General features: G+C 45.3%; 1 protein-coding gene across 1 annotated transcript; it reads right to left on the minus strand.

Moving 5' to 3' along the window:
• Positions 1-247: 247 nt before the first annotated feature.
• On the minus strand, positions 248-2,556 carry LOC149363396 (uncharacterized). Its single transcript, XM_089573463.1, has 3 exons — positions 2,404-2,556; positions 461-1,730; positions 248-372 (listed from the first exon to the last, which is right to left on the minus strand). Coding segments are annotated over exons 1-3 (1,275 nt in total). The 5' UTR covers positions 2,407-2,556; the 3' UTR covers positions 248-370.
• Positions 2,557-17,449: the final 14,893 nt, after the last annotated feature.

Genomic DNA, 17,449 nt, shown 5'->3' on the forward strand with positions numbered 1-17,449 from the left:
ATCTCTGCTAACGGAATGTGTAAAATGCATTGCACCAAAGGTATAATGTTAAATCTAATGCCACAGTTACTACACGAAAACTAAGTATTCGTTTTCGAAGAACTAAGCGAGAAATACAGTGACAGTAGGTTTACGAAACAAAGAAGTTTTACGAAGCAAAGCGCTTTCTAAATTTAGTCGCAAAGAAGCTGAACACTATTTTCTATTTAGGAGTCATTCCACCAAAAGAACTGAAGCGTAAAAGTCATTTTTCTCTGTACATATGAACAATTTATTTCAGCGCGTTCATGGACGTAAGGCCATTCCCGAGATGTGGATGCTGACTTGATTTCAACTTCAACAGCCCGTGTATTCTGAGCGGTACGATAATTTCTGGAAAAGAAAAAAAGAAACAACGTTGCAGTAAGTTGTAACAAGAGCATGGCGCTTTTTAAGTGCACAATCAGCGGAAGGTACTTACACTTCTTCCTGCGGAGGAGGGTGGTGTAGTCGAAGGGAGTGCCAAGACCATAGCCGTAGTTCAGGCCGTAGACGCCAATGCCATGGCCGAGACCGTAGTGGCCGGCTCCATAGCCAAGGGAGCCAACGCCGTAGCCGTAGACTGGGGTTGCATGGTAAGCAGCCAGGGCTGGGGCAGCGTGGGCCACAGTGGCGACAGCTGGGACATGGTGGAAGGTGGTGGTGGCGACAGCTGGGGCAGCGTGGGCAACGGTGGCGACGGCTGGGGCAGCGGCCACGACTGGAGCGGCCTGGTAGGTGGCGACGCGAGTCACGGCTGGAGCAGCGAAGGTGGCGACAGCTGGAGCAGCGGCGACGGTGGCCACGGCTGGGGCAGCAGCAACAACTGGAGCAGACTGGAAGACCTTAGTCACAGCTGGAGCGGCGACGGCAGCGACAGCTGGAGCAGACTGGTAGGTAGTCACATGGGAAACGGCTGGGGCAGCGGCAACGCTGGTGACAGCTGGGGCAGCAGCAACGAGTGGGGCGGACTGGTACACCTTGGTGACAGCTGGGACAGCCTGGTAGGTAGTGACGCGGGAGACAGCTGGAGCAGCAGCGACGGTGGCAACAGCTGGAGCGGCGGCAACAACTGGGGCGGACTGGTAAACCCTAGTCACGGCTGGAGCAGCGACAGCAGCGACAGCTGGGGCAGCCTGGTAGGTGGTGATGCGGGAGACAGCTGGAGCAGCAGCGACGGTGGCAACAGCTGGAGCGGCGGCAACAACTGGGGCGGACTGGTAAACCCTAGTCACGGCTGGAGCAGCGACAGCGGCGACAGCTGGGGCAGCCTGGTAGGTGGTGATGCGGGAGACAGCTGGAGCAGCAGCGACGGTGGCAACAGCTGGAGCGGCGGCAACAACTGGGGCGGACTGGTAGGTGGTCACGCGGGACACAGCTGGGGCAGCAGCAACAGTGGCGACTGGAGCAGAGGCGTAGGTGGCGACAGCCGGGGCAGCGTGAACAGCAGTCACGGCTGGAGCAGCCTGGTAGGTGGTGGACACGGTACGAGCAACGGCTGGGGCGGCGACGGCGTAGCTTGCTCCCTGGCCATAGGCGAGACCGTGGCCCACTCCGAAGCCGGTGAGGCCGGAGTAGCCGATTCCGTGGCTGAGACCGTAGCTGGCCAGGCCAACACCGCTTCCGAGGGTGTAGGCACCACCATGGAGGTTGCCATGGAGGAAGCCAGCGAAGGCGCTGGTGGCCAGGGCCAGGACGACGCAGACACGGAACTGAAAATCACGAAAAAAATACAAGATCAGGTTGACGCTCATTTTTTAGTAATTATTGGTGTCATATCTTGAAATGAAGTAAACGTTGAAAACGTGGATTTTTTATTTATTTATAGGTGCAGGGTATTAAGGGCAGTACTGGCAGTAGAAGGAATAGGTCATTAACATGGTGAAGGGCTGAAAGGAGATAAAGGATATGGTCCAAATTCCGGCTGAGTGAGCCGTGAAGTAGAACACTGCTAATTGGGTCAAAAATTGGGTTTATGCCACTGGCTGAAAGGTGTGCAGCAAGCGAGCACATGGCAAGAAGGCAGGGGAAGCAATTTGCTGCGAGGACTCGACATTCTTCATTTTTTTTACCTTTGCATTGGAAGCAACCAAGTGTATGAATCACCTGTCAATCAATGTGGGCCTTTATTTTCCTAATTTACGCTAATTATCAAGAAAATATTCAGGGCTACAACTTTGTCCATTCATTAGTAATAGAATTGTTGGGATAAGTTAACGGTGCAAAGAAACGAAAACACGATTATGCGTTTGATCTTTGTGGCATGTATATCTCAAAGTCCTCTGGCACATTAGATAGAACAATGAAAGGGATTCTTTTGATCAATATTGAAAATTGCCGCAACTTTCGTTCAAAACTCTTTAGAGACGGACTGCTTTGGCTTACCATGGTTATGGGGCTTGTACCTTTGGCCAACCAGAGGCTGCTGACGGCCGTGTGAGTCGAGGATGCTTATATACTCCTCTTGTACCGCGTGAGCGGTTTAGAGGGAGAGACTGAAATGTAGAGGAAGAATATGCATATTAGTGGCAGCAACTACAATTGCACCTTTCTATCACCCTCTTGGCTCTGGCGTCTCATATGCGAGAGGGAAGATGCGTAACGCAATACCAGGTGGAAAGAATGCGGACTAAATTTTTTTTTCTACGACGTATTATGAGATCATGAAGCTCCCTTTCCCTCATGTGCGGTTCTTACTTGCTGCGGCGAACGACGTCTTTCTTTGTTTCTATCGTAGTACCTGTGCACGCACAAGTTATGAAACAAGGAAAGTTAACCGGAGATGAGGAGAGGAGGCAATCTGCGTCTGACGAAGATTTGGCGAAAGGGAAGCCAAGCTACCTGGCGTAGAGCTGGCGCTGTGAGCCGTGCACGTCCACTGAGAGTCATTGGCATCGTGGAAAGTGCAAAAGACGACCGGCCTGCTCGCATTACGTGGATCCCTTTCTTTCGTTTTTTTTTTCAGATGTTCTGCGTTGACTAAGTTAGCGTGCGTCGAATGAGTGCATCTGAATAATTTCCAGAGAGGACTACGCGACTTTCGGTTGGGTACGGGTATTACTCAAAGAATAATGCCGAAGGGTAGCGGTTGCTCCGGAAAGGTATATTCTGCGGTTTTCAGTCTGCTGAGGGGGCAGGAAGAGGAACTATTGCCACGTTTTCAAGTTGTCGAAAAACGTTGCCTCAGCATATGAAATAAGAATCTGTTTGAATGCCCTCGAATAATATACTTTACAATGACTAAGATTAGATATGAATCATTTTCAAGTTTAAGGGTCGAGTGTGTTTGCTGATTATTGAGTGAGGTCAGAAAATTGTAAACCAGCTTAAAGGAACCGCAGGTTTTCATTGTAGCTATTTCTGTGGCTGGGAAGTCGAACACACAGGGTACCTGCCCATCCGTTGCATGATGGGCTTTCGCAAATCCGGCGAATTTTAAGCTACCATTTGAATTGTTAACGGCAAAAAAAGATCACGCAGTTCACTTGGAATTCAGACAACAATTTTGAAGGTCTAAGAGAGCGCGCTTTAAAAAAGTCAGTGAAGGAAAAAGGAAGCACTTGAACGCGGTGGCACATAAAGCACTTCAAGCGGACAGGGACGCCAATTGCTCCTAACGGCAGGAAGCAAAGCGACAGAACACTGCAGCCGTCAAGATGCGTAGAAAGCAGCGGAGCCTTCAGGAGCCAAGGGAGCTGGCCGATACCGAGCGAAAAAGTCCTCCCACCGCCATCTCTGAGCATCTCTAGAATGCTCTACGCCCTTTGTGCGATGCCTTAAATACATACAGCTGCTATCTACAGAGAGATAAACTGAAAATCGGGGCTGCTTTTACTCCACTTGTGCGCCGTAACTTTTCACAGCGGGTCTAGCGTGAGCATTACTGCGTGCAAAGCGAAACGAACGATGCTGCTATCATTTTCCGTACCTCACTATCCCTTTTCTCTCTAGTCGCCTGTACCTCGTCACTTTAATAAATCAGTGCTACTCCAGCGTCTAGTTGCACAATCCCGAGTTACCGGCATTTATTGCGGCGCGCTGTTTGGCTGTTTGCTTTCCGACTCTGTCTTGCTTTTCAACTTTCAGAACCCTCGAACACATCTTTTTTCTAGGACTCCCAGCAGTAGCTCAGGGGTTTTGGCTTTCGGCAGCTGATCACTAAGTCACGGGCTCGAACCCTGCCGTGGCGGCCGTATTTCGATCTAAGTGAAATGAAAAAACACCCTCGTGCTGTGCGACGTAAGCGCACGTTAAAGCACCGGTGGTGGTCTACATTATTCCGGACCCCTCCACTATGTCGTTCCTCGGAACTCATATGTCGCTTAAGTTCCTTAACTCCACAATTTACAGTTTTAGTTATTAGGCAGTAAATGTAAATGCGAAGATTTCGTCCTCAATGCAGGCTCCATAAAGCACTTACAAAGTGAAATCCGTGGCCGTGTCCACATTGCTTCGTTATGCGAACACCTATGACGACCAGATCTGCAAGGTTTCAATCTGTCTTTTCCGTGATAACCGTGTTTGCTAAGGGGCAGTACATAGCAAGCAACTGGCCAAGAACTGCATATATATCAATAATTTGAGGACTGGTAATTTGCGGAGGAATTTAAATTGAGGGAGAAACGTGCGGTTGCGTTTTAGTTGGAGAGTTTATAACAGCATTCGACCTTGATGACTGTCCGGAAAAGAGAGAGTTACCTCTTTTGTAACACAAGGCCCCAAGTTTAGGACATCTTCAGAAGTGTCGTCAAGGTTTCTTCTGTGCGTCTCACCCGCAGAATTTGCGTGGCAGGAGTCTAGTAGGCCATCTCTAATTCTCAACTGCAAAAAGGCCCCAGGTCAAAATTTCATCAAGCCTGCAATTGCAGAAATCCATTCGTAAGCACGCCCTTGCTGTCAGTGAGGAATAAGCAACGCACTTTATCCCCATGGCAACTTTTTTTCCATTAGTACAGAACGGGTGCCTTGGTATTCTTCTATAAATTATTGTGCCATCACTTTTTGTATCCGACTGCAACTCTTAAGAAACACATGGTCCTTTCTCGATGCAATGTGTCAGTGTGTGTCCCGACTTACCCCATTTTTACCTAGTTAAATTATTTACAGTTTTACCTGTGATTTAATCAGCCCTTCTTGTCACTTCTTACTGACTGCGGCAGTCGTCTTTTTGTGAGTCAGGGTTCCTGTATACCACTACAACACCACGAAACCATATGAGGGCACCCAGTATGATGGAAACAGTAACACGCGACGTGGGTCTCTGTGACAAATAACTAAAAAAATATCATCCCGTGGTAGGCCAGAATGTATGTCTAAATTTGATTTCAAACAATAGAAAATAGAAGCGCTTGTCTTCAAAATTCTTTTTACGGGTGAAATGCTGTCTCGATGCCGTTTCTTTTTTCTGATCCTTTTTTTAGCTTGTGTCGAGAGTGTACACATCTAGCAAGGAGTGTCTGCTGCCGGATTTGGTAGCGAGATCAGGCTTACTGCCAAACAGTTGTAAGAAAGCGAAGTGGTTACGAGAGTAGTGGTGAAAAAAAAATGTTAGGTTTTTACGACCCACTGGCTCGAATTCGCGCGATACCGTTTGCAGGTCATGTACTTATTGTTACACAACGCTTGCATAAAAATATTTCTCTGCATGTTGTCATTATCCAGCGCTTTCTCGCCATATTGTAATAAATGAGTGTGAGCAAGCTGTGCAATAAAAAGGGGTAGTTAACGTGCGACTTCTAGCTGCCGTTGAACAATTCTTGTCTCTTTTTTTTTTCTGACAGCAATGGGGCGGCGAATATTGGAATAAATTTTCTGGATAAAAAATTCTTCAGTCTGTATTGCGCTTGAAGTTGCTTTGAGGCCTTTATTTTGCTCTTCCACAAAGCTGCGACTACCTCGTCAAAACAAACAAGATGCTATATTCTCATTGTTGTTAACTAGTGAGTTATCAAATTTTCGAGAAACTCACCAAATTTGGAAATTGGCTTTTGAGTGTGGGCACGTTAGCTAGCATAGCCTGAAGTATCCTGTTTTTTTCTTCTTATTCCTTGGTGGTTTGGGCATCCAAAAGGTAAAATAGAGGGCACAGATCAATGTGGGTACATTGAATGAAACTATGAGACTACTACATGATAACAGTATGCTCATGAATGATTTTTGAGAACGAAAGCCCAATTCCACACAGCCATAACATAACACTTATTAAGAGACAAAATTCAGGGCACAAATATAATAAAGGCTTTTCCACCCGGCTTGTCACCTCCCTTAAACTAAACTTCTTGAACCCTTTATGCGTTATCATGCAATGATCGAATTTTCCTAGTGCCACTTATGGCTCTGACCAAAGCTAAAACACACAAAACATTCTGTAGAACACTGGAAAAAACTTTTTTTTTATTTAAAAATTGAGTTGCCTCAGAGGATATCATGACGTGAAACCCCACTAATATTTTTTTAGATATCATCAGAAGCCATTTTTAACTGACGCATAAAAAAAAGGGGCATGCAAATAATCTACATTCTGTCACATATGAAGTTTTATACTGACGTTACCTCGATCAATGTTTTTTTTTTTTTAATTGAAGCACTAGTGGCTTATTCTTTGCCGTGATGTCCATAATTCGAAGTCAGCGGTCATTCATATTTATTCATATCTTCAAGTGCTCTTTCGTGTTTCAAAACTGTAGACTTCTAAACTAATGTTGTCAGCTTGATATTCAACTCTAGAAATTGAAGCCAGGTTTAAAACTAAACCAGAAAACGAGATCATAAAAAATAAAACGTAAACGTATGGTATACCCTCCAGCATTTGCGAAGTGTGCTAACCTACGAAGCTAACTTGTTTTCACTAACCCTAGAAAAAGTAACGCAACACATACTTCGTCATCAAGGCATAGAACATCGCCTTCTTTGTATGTAAATTTCGCCATTTTAATGGTGACTATTGGCTGAATCTCACTGGTGCCATGTTCGATGTGCCTTTTCGTGCTATGTTTGCAGGATACGTGAAAAATCCCATTTGTTATTTCGCATTCACTCCGCAGGATGCACACGCAGCGACCTCACGCCCTTTCCGCCCTAGCTCCGCCTTCATCGCTCTTGTTACGCAATATGCGTCCCGTTGTGTTCTCCAGCCTTTGGTGATACGTTTCGATAACCGCGTTCATGGGATATTTCGCCGAACGGGCAAGCCCTAGAAGGTTCTTCGTGCGACTTCAAAATTCGAAACACTGAGCACGTCTTCCACTTCACGCAAAGGCGCCGCTTCTTCGTAAAATGAAATTTTGCGCAATCTTCGCTACCTTTTCTTCCTATGCCGGTTGGTTTTAGGGCGCTGAAACACACTTGAACTCCTGTAATGTGATGAACCTCTGTAATTGCTGCTGCAGTGGCACCATTTCAACGCAAAATTCACCGCTTACATTGGGAAAAAAAATTGAGAAGACATAACCATTAAGATTGAATGCTACTTATGGGCATGAGAACTCGTAAAAACGTAGTATGGTCACATGGATGCAGAGTATATGTTCACGCTGCACTCAATTTCTTTTATCCATTAAATGTTGGTCTCTTCTATTCTCAGCTAATTGAGGCCGGGAATCTGCATTATGTGCCTGAATCTGTTTAAACTTTCTGTGAACGATGAGTAAGGGGTCCAATCTCTTATCAGATCTTGGCGATGCGTTTGTCGAAAAACCACAATGCAGGATAAAAGAAGTAGCAAAAACTTTGGTTTAAGTGACTTCATAACTGGAGGCTGTGACTGCTTGTATTACAGCTGATAACAAATCGCAGTCGATCCCAATGTTATATACAAGTAGTTTGCTTTGGGATGACGACGGGGGGGGGGGGGGGGGGGGGGGGGGGCTGTTTACGTCCCAGAGCGGCTAAGGCTATGAGGGACACCGGAGTGGAGGGCTCCAAAAAATTCGGCCACCTAGGGTCCTTTAACGTGCACTGACATCACACAGTAGACGGGCCTCTAGAATTTCACCTCATTCGAAATTTGACCGCCGCAGCCGGGATAGAACCCGCGTCTTTCGGGTCAGCAGCCGAGCACCATAACTGCTTACAGCTTTACATACAAGAAGCAAAAATTGCATCTATTTCACGAATTCTCCTTGAAGAAAGCCCAAAAAAGATGCGGGGAGCGCGTGTCACGAACGAAAATTACCGACGGCGCTTAAGGAGCTTACTTGAGGACATTTAAAGAACTTAGCCCCGAATGCAGAAATCTAACTTGTGTCGCACTTGGACTTGAATACGACAAGTGGAATTGAAGCAGCAAGCCGAATTTGGATAGCCCAAGTCGGCTTCCACGTTTCATAGACTCTCGGGCTGACTTGCTTCGTCAAGAGAGTGCTCGAACGCGAGAGCCCATTGCTCGTTTGGGATCGAGAGCATCAAAAAAGTTAACATTTTAACACATGCAACATGACCAGAAACGTCTAGACTTTGCTAAAAATTCATAGGCACACAAATAATATCAGCGTTTTTTGAAGTAAACTGCTGCTACAGGCACCGCAACTCAATGTTCTCCACTTCGTTTGCCCGAATGATGTTTCCGATTGGCGACTGGCATCACAGCTGACCTAGCTGGCGAAAGTCGGGGAATCCGGGTGCGCAAAGTTTATTTGTTGTGGGGCAGCCTCGACCGTTCAGCGTGTTTTTCTTGGTGCATTCGTAGTGGGTGCAGTCGTGACTGATGACTATGTTACAGCTACAGTCACTGAAGCTGCCCTCGCAAGAAAACGCTCTATCACAACGCAATGCGGCACCGCGGTTCACCGCCGAAGAGAAAACACTGTTGACCTCACTGGCAAATCCCCACCGTAAAGTTTTACAGAGCAAGAAAACCGACGTCGCGTCTTTGACCAAAATAAAAAAAAAAACGAATTATAGAAAAAAGTCGCTACGCTCTACAATTCTCACCACAACATCGCTTTGCGCAGCCACTTTCAACTCAGAAACCCTGGGCTAGCGTAAAACTGAAATGGAAGGGGCAAGCCGTCAAGAAAAAGCGGGAGCGGCATAAGACCAGTAAGCGCACTTTGCAAGTCTTTCGCGATTGGTACATTTGGGCCATGTTTACATATTTCTCGCCTGCATATTTTGTACTCATGGGTGAACGCGCGACAGATCAGCGTGCTAAAAATGAGTACGGTCGCAAGCGCCAATTGCTGAATGCATTCTTATGGGAACAGCAGGCTACGCAAGTGCACTCTAAATTATGCTTAGAGCGTAAATTATGCTGCTTGCTTTCTTAACACTTACACGTGATCTCTTGGCCAGAAATAAACAAGCTGCCGTGACCGCGGAAGGAGAGGGCTGGCGGCGAAGCAGTGATGAGGCGCTCGCCAGCACTCGTAAGCTGCTTGAATGGCCTGCGTGACGTGCGTGTGTGCCTTAGCTATACCCTTCTGGGCTTCCTAACAGCACGAGAAACGGCAAGGGTGGCCTTGTTACTTTTGGCAAAAATAGTACATGCATCCTGGGTTATTCATGTCAACAATGCTTGAGCAAGATCATGACCAGGCAGCAAACTGTCTGTTCTGGTTCTTGATGCCTTCGAGTAGGCACTTCGAATAACAGTGTTACGAAAATAATACATACCAGTACAGGTTGGCGTTTTCTACAATTTTTGTATGGTACGATTATAAAAACTAGTTTCCAATGAACGTAAGGATGACAATTTCTGACTTGCACACTTCACGTGTGAAAGCTGGCTTCACTGTGGGCTAAAATCTGTACTGTTTTTCAGAGGGAGTGCTAGCATCAGTCACCATGGCTGCTGTGACTGCGCTGGTGGGACCGATGGCAAGCAGGCCACATGGCTCCAAAGATTTTCAACGAGTTCGACTCTCATGGGGTAGCTTACCAGCCCTCCGTTGAAAGTCTGCTAGTCGTGAGGCTTCTTCAACCAATGATCGACAATGCAGATGTCCTAGAGTTTGACTACACAGGTAGAGCATATTGGATCAGTACTATACAGGAGTTATAAGAAAAGCATTTCCTCCCCTGCACACTTCCTTTAGTGCCACTGACAGCATGCAGTTTCACAATGTACACTGTGTTGCATGTTTCTTGTGAACACGGTAAGCAGCTATGCACGATAGAAAAAGTTGCATTTTTCATAAATAACTCAATGCCTATCGCAGCTCAAAACCCCACTATACAAAATAACCTTGATGAGGTTAGAAGTTTTACGGCAGTGCTTTAAATATGCAGCAGTATCTATGCACGCAGCATCAACATGAAAAACGGAACAGCAGTGCGGAGAGGTGAAGCAAAGCTCATTGCCAGCGCTTTATTGCGTCTTTCATATAGTTGCAGCGTGCGCATGCCACATTACCCAACTGCCAGCTGAGTACGCGTTTTTTCTAACACAGCACTTTTCAAAAAATGAAAGTGTGATCCCTCTGAAACGAGTTGCAAAACTGCAAAAATGGCCGTCTGTGGTGGTGTAACACAAGAACACTGCAGCAATCTTCAGTTGATATTTGGTGCAAGATTGGCATCTGAAGCCAGAAGCAGCAATGTTGCACAGTATCTTGTATGTGTACCTGAGACAAGCAGTGTTTCATGAGCTCGGAATTATTTTGTGCCTCATATTTTACTTTTTTATTTATTATAGAGTGCCAAAAGGGAACGAAGCAGCCCTGGCATAGATGAAGCACAGCCAGTAGTGGCTTCTGCTGACACCAGTGGGGCAGCTGCAGCAACTCCAGAAGCAGCTGAGAACGACGACCGCATTTCTTCGCCCATTTTGAGGTCTGATGCTGCTCTCAGCAGCGGCCTCTGGAGATGATGACAGCTGTGCCACAACTGCTACTGTGGCTACTGGTGAAAGTTTTAGAGCGCCGAGAGGGCCGGTGGTTCTTTTAGAAAATAATCTTAACTAAAATGCGAGAACAACACAATATTCGTGTTAGTTTTGAGGAGGAAGATCACCAAAGTGTCCCAGCAGAATGCAGGCAGCAGAAAGGTTTTCAGTCTGAAATTAAAGAGCTGGAAATCAAAACCTTTCGAAATGAGCTTCAAGAACAGCAGCTCAAAATGGAAATTCTTCAGCTGGCAAAAAAAAATAATAAAGCGAGAGTAACTGTGGAGTGTGGGAATGACTCCCAAATAAAGCTTCAAAACTTCAGAGAAATTGGAATGCAGTTTGAATGCTTTCACAAAATTGCTACATTGCGAGTTCATCTAACTGCACCTTTTTTGCACGCATGTGTCCTTTTGAGGGCTTCGTTCAGGGTTGACAAATACCTGGCTCTGTCCCAAGGGAAACTTTTTGGTTTGGCTAATGGGCCCCTGGTTTACATGTCCGATGCCTCGACAATTAATACGGTGGAAGGTAGCATGACTATAACAAGAACGACGCCAAAAGACCTGCATGATAGGTGGGGAAACGTGCAGTATCGCCCTAGGCGAGGCTCTTCAGAATCAGTTACTCCCGTGCTTCCACCCTAGACAAGGTAACGGTTTGTCCATCGGCAGGTGAAAGGTAGGGGGCTCGAGCGGCCTTTTCCATATTGGTGAAGCTGTATGAACGAGCTACATGATGGGAATCCAGAGACTGTGGATACTTCATGAGGAAGGCCAAATTGTGCAGGGCTGCACACGCTGTGACAATCATCACAACTTTCTTGGGGTTGTGCTGCAGCCCAATATCCAAACAGGGAAACCGCCGCTTTCATACGCCATAGGCCCACTCCATGGTGTTCCTCGTTTTGATCTGCGACTTGTACCTGCGTACAAAACGTAATATTACAACTTGACCTTCATGGCAGCTCCTGCAACGCAAACTTTTATGGCTGCCTTAATAGTATACGTAGGGTGTCACAATACTAGGTAAGTAATCTTCATCATGTCCTGTAAAATGTGTGACACTCTTCTGCCATCTGAGACAATTTTCATGTTGTGTAGGTGGCGAATGAATTGCAGCATTTTGTTTTGCACATGTAGAATGTTTAGAGTTTGCAGGTCACGTAAATGGAGGCCAGCAATCTAGAAGCATTGCGCACATGGATCAATATTTGGGCTGTACACCCCACTGCGCGCTGTTCAGTACTCCTAATGTCAGTCATGAAACAACATCATGAATGCAAATCAGCTTTGCTGAATTAAGCAGTCTTTTGGATATGAGTGCAGCTAACAGGAATCAAACAAATGTCCACGTCACTTAACAAATCTTGAAAATCCACTTCAACATACATTAGCATTTAGCGGTGCCTTAATTTTTTTTTACACAAGCCAGCATTGATGTCTACAAGTTTTGTGTTCATATCAATGTCTTCATTTCTGCTTACCTCCCACGGAGAAAGTGTCGCAGAACCAGATTCGGCCAGAGGCATCATTATGAAATGTCTGCGCGCGTAGCTAGCTCTGATTCCATTGCAACTCAGTTCTATTTAAATTTTGATTGTGTTCTTATCCCTTTTATATTCGTTATCGCTTCTTCCACTCATTTTTTCGGAGTCATTCTGAGTTATTTTTGTTTTTGCTAAGTCAATCGGAGCCATTTTCAATTTTGCTGATTTATTATGATGCCCGGTTTTTTCCCAAACACCACATGTCACGGCTTTACACAGACGCCGATGACAGACTTTTCGTTTTCATGGCCTTCCTATATCGCATTAAAAACTTCGTGCCTGACTGGTACTCTAACCACCATATGTGCAGCCACGGCAGCAACGTTTTCCGATGCCTTCAAGACTCATCGATCGCTGCTTCATCTCGCACTCCGTGTTGTGTCTGTATGGTTGGTTGGTTTATGGGGTTTAACGTCCCAAAGCGACTAAGGCTATGAGAGACGCCGTAGTGGAGGGCTCCGGAAATTTCGACCACCTGGGGTTCTTTAACGTGCACTGACATCGCACAGTACACGGGCCTCCAGAATTTCTCCTCCAAAGAAATTCTAGCCGCCGCGGCCGGGATCGAACCCGCGTCTTTCGGGTCAGCAGCCGAGCACCATAGCCACTGAGCCACCGCGGTGTTGTGTCTGTATGTCGCGCTGATGCGTTAAATCGTCGTCATCGTTATCTTTCATCCATTAGTTTGCGCTTTCAAATACCAACGCAAACGGCATAGAGGCAGCAGCCCATCATGCCTCGAAAGCAGCCCAACGAGTGAATGCGCTCTGCACTGTTCAGTAAGCAGAAGCGATCGAGTGAGCGTGGTTGTCCGTCCAGCTGCAAAATTACGTGGCCAATACCCGACTGCAGCTGTCATAGGTTAGTTGTCCTGAAATATGCTATGCACTCCATGCAATAGATTTTATGCTTACAGTATTCCCGAGGGAGAGTTTTCTTTTTTTAATTTTATTGAGAAGTAATGCTTTCTAAAGGATGAGTAAACGTAATGTATTTGACAAGAGCTAGAATTTTACAGAATGAAAAACAATCGAGGGATGAGCCCCAAAGCTGCGTGGTGTCATTGTGCTTTACCAATAAATGTTCTTTTTATGACGACTTAAGTGGTATGCACTGAGAGTGTGGCATTGATTGTAGCTTACTAGAAAGAGCAACATCAAGGTTTTTCGCACTTTGCTGAAAAGTGCACCATCAACAACTTCAAAATTTTTCTTAGTTACAAACCTGCTACTGAGAAAAGCTACATTGAAACAGCACTGAATAAGGGTGTGGGACGTTAAAATGAGGACGTTGAGGATCTGACATATACTATATCACGCAGCATAGAGAAAAATTGTCATTCAAAGGTAATTCTCAATGTAGAGTGTTACGCCAATGTGTTGGGAACTCGCGTAGTAGTGATATGTGTTCATGCCAAGGAAAAGTATTAAGCAGACAGCCGGCTGCACCTCCCGGGATCCGGTTTTTTCTTGACTCGACTAAAACTCTTATGCTGTCCGCGTTCCGACACCGCTCGTGCCAGCTCGTAAATCTAAACTTAGGTGTTAGCTCGGCACTGAATTAAAAAAAAAAGACATGACCGAAAGTTAACTGCGGTCGTTTCATGAGTTTGTAATGAATAGGCTTGATTATGTACGCAATATGTGGTGCACATAATTTGAGCATTGAAAACTTGTTACAAGATATGCCAATAAATGATATCTTATAATTTTTCTCATTGCAAGCAAACATAAGCACGTACCCCAAGAGTTAGCCTGATGTGCAGAACCAGAGGGAGTCAAGCTAAACTGCTCTAGTGAATGAAAACAGCAGAGAGGAGGTTCGAAGTTGCTATTCTGGCCAATATCAACCAGAACAGCAAGAGCCAGCACTGATATGTCCACTTCTCGGATTTCAATTTTTTTTTCACGCGAGTCCTTGCGTTCGGAAAATAGAAAAGGGCTTCGCGCGTTTCCTCCTTGCGAGAATTCAGTTTTAATCGCAGATTTTGTTATTGTTTTTTGTTGTCATACGTACTGCGATTTCTGGCATAGAGCGCACACCCGCTGTAGAGTCCCTAGGGTTCAATTATGTGAGGGAAATAAATATACTAGTTGGAATCCTTAAGGACTTTCACGATATATTTGGCGATATTCACAAAGAAAGCTGCATACACATAAATTCTAGCCAAGCGCATTTTTTTCAACGTAAAATGTGTTATTAAAGTAACTTTTTCGTATATCGAAAGATTACAATAAAACGACCAATATATCCGAAGATCCTTCGTCCTGTTTGAAGTCGCGGTTTTTACCTACAAGTATGTCGGATCAACTGGCCCAAAACTAACCTTTGTCGAGCCTTCCTCGGAACGCTTGCAGTTTTCAGCTATTTGTCTTGAAAAACGCACCCCATTCGTCATTTACGGCCGCCTTAATTGCTCGTTGCAAGGACAGGACAAACTTCAAAAGCAGTATTTTGCTACGTATGGGAAGATTATAAGCTAATCCCATAAATATTTTCATTACACTATTCTGTGTTGCCTCTTCAATTCCTTGGACATATCCTTAGACACGTCCTGTAATAACGTGACCAGTCGATTGTGCTGCTCTGTCTCTGGTATCATTCTTTGTTACCAATACTCTAAAATTTCTTTTTTTTTCTTGTACCCGCCCCTGTTACAATCCACTAGGGATTGAGAGTATATTTCAACAAAAAAATAAAAACTATCCACCGTTGCCTCACAATCAAAAGTTAATATTTCACATCTGTAGAAAGTCAGCCAAGCAGAGAATATAAACTTCATAATATCATCTAAACTTTTTAGGCACCCTGCTGTATACAGAAATTTAGTTTTATGTATTTTTTAAAGGATGTTATCTAAGAAGCAGTCAAAACTTGTTGAGCAAGCAGAGACGAGTTTTATTTGCTGTAGTTTTCACAGGCGCTGTTGCGTTGTAGTCTTCCGGCAACAGCTTTTGTGTGCCTCTTATAGTGGTACAGCCACCAAAGCACGTTTTCACAAGCCCTCTGCGAAGGTGTCTAGTGCACTTTTCCTAGCGCATCTGCGAGTGTAGAGTACTGAACCGCCCATTCTAAGTGGTGTGGGGCGAGCACCGCTTCATTTAAGCGATCGCTTCTTGAGTCAGTCATAAGATCTGTTGCCGCTCTAAACTTCGTACGCCGTCGAGCGAAGCGATATCACATTGCCTGCCAAGCGATAAAATCTAGAACTGGTCTGTTACTTCCCTTTCCTGTCAGTCAAAGCTCCATACGCGACAGCTGCGTCACATCAGGGAAGAGCTTGAGGCCGAGTGCCATGGTCTCGCATACCTAGTTGCATGGTGTGGGCTGAAGTTTTAGACATTCATGTTTCAGGACAGAGGCGCCTTACTAAAATTGTAGAAAATCGAACAGCTTTTCATGCCACTGCCTCTAAGTGTTCAGTATAAACAAGCATGCTAAGTAGAGTGAATAATAGCTAATAAATTTTAGTTAATTACTCGGGTTACTCTAACAATTTTTATTACTGAGACCGCCTGGCCGCATAACCCATTTACAATAAAGAGTTTTGTGTATTGCTCACGCTATTTAAAAATTCAATATCATTAAAGACTAATTTCGAATATCCTGCATGTTTGCGGACTATATGTTCGAACATCTTACGTGATTATGATGCTAATAAATTAGGGCCGTACTTAGATATGGCTTTTTTCTTACCGTTATTGAATAACAGAAGCACCTTGTTCAGCTTCCATGGCGTCGGTACATTGGCAGTATTGAGCCACTTGCGAAATATGGCGGCTAGATATTGAGCAGCACACAGTGAATACCGAACGAAAAGTTAATTGGGTATTACATGAGGACCGGACAATTTTTGTGCCCAACATAAAAGTTAAGTACATCATGTTCACTACTCGCAATGTCACTATCCGAATTTGTCACATAAGGAGGGCCAAAGGTTAGAATTACTTCTGCGTGGGATGGAATTGCAGATTTAAAAAGACATTTATTGTGTTAGCTATTCTAAATGCACCATTAATCGTTTTAGTTCTGACGATTAATGGCTCTATTAATAAGAAAGAGTGCCAAACTTTGCGGGGATTGGTTTCAATAAGATTTTAAAGTTGTATATAGAAAAAAGATCTTTAGCTGAATTACTTAGCATTCAAAGCTCTTCTTTTGCCCTGTTAAATTTGACGATGTTGGGTAAGGTGTCGAGCACAGCGTGATGCATGAAAATATCATGGATGATCCAAAGTAAGTACTTTGAATTTTTTTTTTCTTTTTTACTGAAACAAAGCACTTCGTGCTGTTGCTAAGAATACTTGCAAAGTATTCCTGAACTCCTGAATTCCTGAATTCCTGAATTCCTGAAAACTCCTGAAGGCGTAAGCTCCAACGCGCAAGGCGGCCAGAGGGATCCCGTAAGTTCGTCAGCCAGCAAAGAGAGTGGTGGTCGGTTACAACTTGAAAATGCCGGCCGTACAGGTAAGGTCGAAATTTTGTCACAGCCCATACCACGGCAAGGCATTCTTTTTCGGTCGTGGAATAATTAGATTCGGCACGAGACAGAGTGCGGCTGGCGTATGCTATTACGCGCTCAGCGCCGTCCTGCCACTGGACGAGTACAGCACCGATACCCACGTTGCTGGCATCTGTGTGGACGAGAGTCTCCGCACGAGAATCGAAATGACCAAGGACAGGCGTGGTTTGCAAGCGTCGCCGTAATTCATCAAATGCCTGCTGCTGCTGTTCTGTCCACGTGAATGGGACGTCCTCTCTTGTAAGATGCGTCAACGGTGCAGCAAGTCGGGAAAAGTTGTCAATGAACCGCCGGTAATACGCGCAAAGGCCCAAAAAACGCCGGACCGTTTTCTTGTCCGAAGGAGTGGGAAAGTTGGCGACGGCAGCTGTTTTAGCAGGATCCGGCCGGACTCCACGATGGCTGACGACATGGCCCAGGAAAAGGAGCTCCTCATAACCAAAGTGGCATTTCTCGGGCTTCAACGTCAGGCCGGCAGATCGTATAGCCTGTAGCACGGTCAAGAGGCGCTGGAGGTGTTCTTCGAACGTTGGCGAAA

Source organism: Amblyomma mixtum, chromosome 2 (genome assembly GCF_055824585.1).
Source record: "Amblyomma mixtum isolate Tamu chromosome 2, ASM5582458v1, whole genome shotgun sequence".
Taxonomy (NCBI): domain Eukaryota; kingdom Metazoa; phylum Arthropoda; class Arachnida; order Ixodida; family Ixodidae; genus Amblyomma; species Amblyomma mixtum.